This window comes from Arachis hypogaea, chromosome 3, assembly GCF_003086295.3.
Source record: "Arachis hypogaea cultivar Tifrunner chromosome 3, arahy.Tifrunner.gnm2.J5K5, whole genome shotgun sequence".
Taxonomy (NCBI): domain Eukaryota; kingdom Viridiplantae; phylum Streptophyta; class Magnoliopsida; order Fabales; family Fabaceae; genus Arachis; species Arachis hypogaea.
In genome coordinates this window covers 47,810,785-47,817,937 of record NC_092038.1, presented here as the reverse complement: position 1 = coordinate 47,817,937, position 7,153 = coordinate 47,810,785, and the positions used below count along the sequence as shown (strand labels likewise).

General features: G+C 35.7%; 1 protein-coding gene across 1 annotated transcript; it reads right to left on the bottom strand.

The window, feature by feature from the left end:
• Nucleotides 1-4,387: 4,387 nt before the first annotated feature.
• On the bottom strand, nucleotides 4,388-6,427 carry LOC112777084 (uncharacterized). The gene is made up of 3 exons (XM_025821371.1): nucleotides 6,288-6,427; nucleotides 5,199-6,165; nucleotides 4,388-5,101 (listed from the first exon to the last, which is right to left on the bottom strand). Exons 1-3 carry the CDS (start codon nucleotides 6,425-6,427, stop codon nucleotides 4,388-4,390), a joined length of 1,821 nt encoding a protein of 606 aa, XP_025677156.1.
• Between the last annotated feature and the right edge of the window lie 726 nt (nucleotides 6,428-7,153).

Genomic DNA, 7,153 nt, shown 5'->3' with positions numbered 1-7,153 from the left:
GTTAGAGGTAAGTAACACCTAATCCTTAGTACGATCATAAGGTGCTAAAAGTTAAGTTGTTACATTATGATATCAGAGTAGTCCATTCCTATTAGGGCTTTGGGAATGGACTAACTATGCTTCACTGCATATTCTGAGTGTTTGTCATACAATAAGACTTGTCCTAATGACAAGAATTTGAGTTTCAGATGTATGACTGTCTATTGATTAATGTTGTTAGTCAATTGTTGCATCTCTCATGGTATTAGGTCTGACCAACTTGATACTGATGATTTGTGTGTACAGAAACACTAACGTATTGTCATAGACAAAATAGAATTAATAGGTGATGCGAATCACGGGTTTTGGGAACGTTAGATGTTATTTTCACGATTAACTCGGTCTTGTATCGCAATTCCTTTTTGAATCCTATGACTTAGTACACCGTCCATTCTTTTATAATTGCATTGAAATCCTTTGTTCGGATTTCTTTCATAGAAAGTGATTTGCTTAGTCTTTTCAATCCTATTCCTTTGTTTGAATGTATCCTTGTTTGATCCTGTTTGTTGTAAATGTTTCTTTGAATCTCCTGGACTATCCCTCTTTATTGTTGTTTATAACTCTTTGATATGATCTTGACTTTATTCCAGCACAACAAAACGATCCTCAAATCATCTTGTAGTTTTAATTTCATAGTTCACATCACACTTTTCTCTTATATTCAAATCATATCAGTTCTGTTCAAAAGTAACGTCAGTTTAAATTTCTTCCATTTTATATCAATTTTCGAGTTAATTTTATGTGACTATCATATTAGTGGTTAATAATAAAAATAATTATTTTTATGATCAGTTTTTTTAGAGTTAATTTTATTTCAGCCTATTATTGCCTAAGACTGAGTTTATTTCAGGCTTCTGATAGTTCTTTATCTGTTGTTGCTACCGTTGCCACCTGTTGTATTTTGCTTCTGTTGTGGTGTTACTCTGCTATTGCTGTCGTATTGATCTGCTCTTACTCTGCATAGTAGTTCTCATTATGCTGCTGCAGTAGTGCTGCTTTGCTGCTGGTGGCATATCTGACTCCTTTTAAAAAGGGATCAGGTGTAATTTGTGTTGCAGAGGGAGCTGGAAAGGTGATTTAGATTACATAATTATTTCCGCAAATAAAATCGACGAAGCTAGCATTTATTCAAACTCAAAGTTGCTAACTGATATAGTGTATTATCTTTCTTGATGCAAGGTTTACTTCAAAAGACTAATGCTATGGATGCTTGTATTGAGAGACATTGGTGGATATATTCAACAAGAGGTGTGTTATTAATTGTTTATGCTTTTATGGTCATGCTTGATGGAAATGGATATGTGTTGTTGATTTCCTTAATGATTGAATTACTCATTCTATGCCTAGCTTTTTGGCAACCGAGTTTTATGTCAATTCTCTTTGTACGTTAATTTATTTTTTTATGTTTTCTCTTTAATCAATTATTTATAATACTCAAAACCAGGACCTTATTTATAGGAAGCAGAGTTTTATAGGAACTTTGCCAAAAGAACTCATGTAGACATTTTCTCTTCTTTTTTTTAGAATATTTTATTTTAATAAGTTTTGTTGTGTAAACAAATGTCTTAATTGATGGTTACTATACTTCTCAAAATGTTTCTATACAAAATTCTTGTTATGCATGCTTTAGTTTGTTGAAGGGGTACATGGGTATTATTAAAACTCATTCTTCATCTTATACAAGTTCAATAAGTTTCTAAAAGAAACCTGACCAACCTGCTACCATGGTAAAGCTTTTACCATGCGCAATCTTCAGTTTTGTTTGATTTTGCAGCTGCATCTTCTTTCACATTGGACCTTAAATCTTAATGAATAATCGAGATCCTAATGTATCGAGGTATTTTTACTAATATCCAATTTTTACTGATTGAGATCTTATTCTCTCAATGCATATGGTATAGGCTATATATGCAGTTATCTTTGTCTCTATTTAAAAAATAAAAAATAAAATATAATAAAAAGAAGAGGAAATGGCCCTGCATTGATTCAAGAATTTGTTGATTTCATCTTTCAGCCATAGAGGTTCAAACCAGTTGGATCTACAAATGGTTCAAACCTGCAACATGAAAAAATGGAAAAACCCTTGTTTACTTACTTCCCCTTGTTCAGGTACACTCTTCTTCATTCTCTATGGTTCATGATTCACTTGTGTTAATTTCAGCTCAGAAATTTGCATTTTTTGAATATTTGCCTTCATGATACTTCCATTGCGTGTAAATAGTTAAATTTAGTTGCTTTATGTGTGAGATATCTTTTTATATATCGGTCTAACTTGTTATTGAAATATTTGTCTACTGCATTACATTCATTTCTCATGTTATTGAGCTTTATTACTTCAAGCACTAGTGTGTGTTTGAATGAGCTTATTTATTGGATTTAAAGTAACTTCTAATTAGAAGCTTCCTAAGGAAAAAGAAATGAATTATATATTCAAACATAACATTTTGCAAAACATGCCTTAATCTTATATTTGAAGCTGTCAAGACAATGCCAATTTGTTGCTGTAGTTGCTAAGGCGGGATGAACAGTTGAATGGAATACAGTTAAAGCCCAGGCAACTGCGTACTGTTGTGCTGTGCCCTATGAGGAAGTTGTGTGAGTAGGGTTTTTTTCGTTCTTTTTTTCTACTGTTGAAATGCCATATGAAACATACAATGGAGTCAATGTGAGGCTCAGGTATGATTTCTCTAAGTTATATGCATTTGCTTTTTGTTGCTCATCGATAAGGAATACTTGCTTTGCAAATAATAGGTTGTAGGATCTTGACTTTTATTTCCAAAGGGTATACTAATTTGAGTTGTTATACTAATTCTCACCCTATTCATTATTCGAATATGCTTCTGTCTCTTGCATTCATGAATTTTTAGCTTTTTACTAGTAATGGTGTGACGCTATCCAACTGGCACTGTTTCGATTAGGAAACTAATGCATTAATGATTAATTCAAGTTTTTCATATTCTGGATGTGATTTATGTTCCCTTTGTTTTAGCTTTAGAATCTATGATTCAGTTTCCATGAAAAAGCATAAGGTAATCTCTCTTATTTCTAGTTCTTTGTTTTGCAATTTGCATGGAATGATGTGATCTCATTGTAATTTTTTATGACAGCCGAAGTTAATTGAAGTTGGTAATTGATAAGAAGGAAGCACGTGTATAAACTTCGTTTAGAGGAATATATATAACTTAAGAGTGAATACCCTTTTCGGCTCTGTCCATTTTGAAAAATGACTACACGCCCTCTAACCTTTATAAATGATCAAATCGGCCCTTATCCATTTACTCCGTTATACCAATTAGCCCTTGAGTTGGTTTCTCTGGTCATAGTCGACGGAAAACGCTGAGGTGTAACGTGGAGCCCGTGACGTGGCGTTGGATCATGAAACGTGGATTGTTCTGTAGGCATATGGACAAACTGATTTAGGGCGAAATCTCAGTCTCCCCACTTCTGAACCCTAGCACTAGTGCCTGAAGCATGAGCGATCCAGAGCAATCTTCAACCTCTAACACACACCGTGTCTGGAGGAAGAATTTGGTGGGTTCGAGTAGCAATGCAAGTGAGAGCAAGAAGGCCAAGTTCCAGCACCCTAAATGCAAGTGTGCCACCTATGCAGTCATGCAACAGTCTGGGACAGCCAAGAACCCAGACAGAATCTTCCTGGGTTGTTCCTACTATGGCGTAAGTCTGCACCCATCTTCAAGTTATGTAATGAAGTTCCTACGTTGTTTAAGAAGTTGTATTCACTATAATGGCAATTGCAGATGGAGCAACGTCACTGCAACTTTTTTGTTTGGCTGGACGAACTGATTGCTAAACGTTTTGGCAATGAAGATGACAATGATGTTCAAGAAAGAATGATGATGATGGAAAAAAGGTTGGAGCAACTGGAATTCAAGATTGAAGATGAATATGAAGCAAAATAAAAAAAATGTAGTAATAGCCATAGTGTGTTTGTTATGCTGGCAATGTTAATTGTGTTAACAGCAGTTGTGTTTGTAGTATTTTAGGGTATATTATGTTGCTTTAAGTGATGCATGGATATCTGTTAAGATTTGGGTTAATTTGCTCTATAATTATAGATTCTAAATGAATTGAATGTGAATTTTTCTTTGTAATAATTTAAAGGCTGAACCCAAGATAACTCTGCACAATGCTGTATAAGGTAAAAGCATAATGTTTATATTCATACTGCTAAGCACAAAGGCATTTACATAGTAAGCCAAAATCATCAGCACATGTCTGAATTCACAAAACAAAAAACATGTTCCATATTGTTTAGTGTATTACTTCCAATAACTTGACAACCAAAAAAATTTACACCAAAATATTCATAACTATAACTAGGATTATGTCATTTCTGAAGTCTTGGTGGCCTAAACCCATATGTTGGCTTGAATTTGTTGGGTGCATTTAGGCCTGGTGTGGGGATAAACATGAAGGGAGTTGTGGCAGTCCCTGAGTCAGTTGCTCCTTCAGGTGGAAGTTGTTGCTGAGTTGATGTTTGTCTTTGCAAATTAACAGCCACTCTGGTCTGGTACCTCTGTACTTCAAACAATACCCTTGCCTCATCCCCAGCCCACTCTGTTGTCCACTTATTGCTCTCAGGAATGATATACTCATCCAGCCTTAGTTGTTGAATCGGAGCCAATTTACCCTTGCACTTGCTTATTCTGTGCTTGTGCCCTGCCATCTTTCGCATAATGTAACTTCGAAGCTCCTCGCACATAGTTAAAATCGGTTTCTCTCTATACTCCACGATCTTGGCATTCCAAACTTCGCACATGTTATTGGTGATATTGTCACACTTCGGGCCATGGCTAAAGTAAGCCTTCATCCATGCACCAGGATCAAACTTCCGTAGATACTCCCAAGCATTCTTGTTCACCTTCTTCACAAGTTCCATTGAGTCTTTGAATTCTCTCATTGTTGTGCTCTTAGCAGCCTTCCAAACTAGCCCTTTTGTGTGCTTGTCCTTAAAGTACTTGATGAAATTTTTCCATACATGTAAGACACAATTCCTATGATGGGCTTGTGGCATTACCTCATGCAATGCCTTAGCCAACCCCTGCAATAACAATTCATAAGAATAGTTGAATTAACAAGTATGCACATAACACAAACCATATAACAAAAAGAAAACACAAAGAAAGAAGTAATGTAACCTTCTGCTGGTCAGACATGAAGTTCCACCCGTTGGCAGCCACAGAACCAAGATCATCATGCAGGATTGAAAGAAACCATTTCCAGGAATCAGTGTTCTCAGCTTCAACTACAGCAAATGCTATAACAAAGAAACTATTATTGGCATCCTGCCCCACAGCTGACAACAGATGACCACCAAAGTACCCTTTTAAGAAGCATCCATCCAATCCGATCAGAGGACGACAGCCCGCCTTGAAGCCTTTTTTGCAAGCATCCAGTGAAATGTACAACCTATTGAAGAGTGGACGACCCTCCGGTTGAGGAATTACATCAACCATACAAGTGGATCCAAGATTGCTTCTGTGAATTTCATTTAAGTAGTCATGTAGCTTTCCATATTGTTCTTGCTCCTTTCCAACTGCTTGCTCTCTAGCAGATTTCAAGGCTCTGTATATCATCCTATAGTTTATATGGACATTATAGTCCTGCTTCATGTGCTCTAGTGCCTCTTTCGGAGTCATTAGAGGTTGAGTTACCAATCTTTTTACCAACTTACTTGTCACCCAGGCTCTATCAGCCATGTTGCTGCTCAAATTCCTTCCACAGTTATGCTCTCCAATGAATGTCTTGATTTGGAAACTTAGACTTTGACTATTATGAGAGCAAAACACCAGCCATGGACAACCCTCCTCAGCACACCTTGCTCTAATTCTCTTTGTCTCATTCTTCAAATACATAAGCTCTTTTTTCTCATATACAAAGTAATCCTTAAGTGCTTGCTTGAACATTGTCATGGTCTCAAAGTGTTGTCCAACCTGAAACTGAACTTCACCATACTCTGCATCCTCATTGAAATCAGGATATCTTGCCTTATGCTCCTCATCTGAGTCAGAAATTGGGGAGTTAAATGCCTTAGACTCATATTCATATGGCTTTTCCAGGTCTGAGTCCAATTCCTCAGCCACTGGATCTGAATTGGGCTTATCCCTTGCCTCATCATTTGGGTCAACATCACCTGGCCATTATCTTGATCTCCACTAGACCCACTGTTTGGCTCATTGTCTGAATCTTGTTGGGATAGAACATGTTTTCTTTTTTTTCTAACATACCTCTTTGCCTTCTTCTTCTTAGTCCTAGGAGACATGTCTTTATCACCAAAACTACCAGGTGGCACATTCTTCTTCTTTTTAGGTGTCTGTTGTCTAACACAACTCTTCTTCCTAGTGCACTTTTGTAGTCCAGCATCCATTGGCACGCTTTTACGAGAGTGGCCACTGATTTGAAATTTGGCCACACTTTTTTTGTTACACTTAAAAAGCGTGCCCATAGAAGGAAATCGGCACGCTTTAAAAGCGTGGCTATACTGTGTTTATTTTGGCACCATAAATACAAATATAAAACATAATTTTTAAACTTATATTTTTTATCTTTATAATTAATTTAATTGTATATTTGCGGATTAGATCGCATCAAATCAAATTAGATCTTGAAAATATTTGCAAAACATAAAAAATATTTTAAAAATTTATTTTGATTAAAAAATCAATAAAATTCCTTTTTTCTACTTTTTTGTAACTTGTTTACTATTAAAATATTATTAAACATACTTTTTAAATAATAAAAATAAAATAATACAACATATATGATCATTATTAGTTGAAATAAAACATAAAAAGAATATTTATTTATTTATTTTTCTGTAGATACTTACATGAAATTCGCAATCCGATCCTATTAGTGTGCACATCGAATCAATATCCGTAATTTTTGGAATATCCTCCTCCTTCACTCTTATCTGGTGATAACTGGTGCACGAAATTGTAAATCACACTTTTCACAACTCGTACCACTAACCAGCAAGTGCACTGGGTCGTCCAAGTAATACCTTACGTGAGTAAGGGTCGAATCCCACAGAGATTGTTGGCTTGAAGCAAGCTATGGTTATCTTGTAACTCTTAGTCAGGATAATAATAAA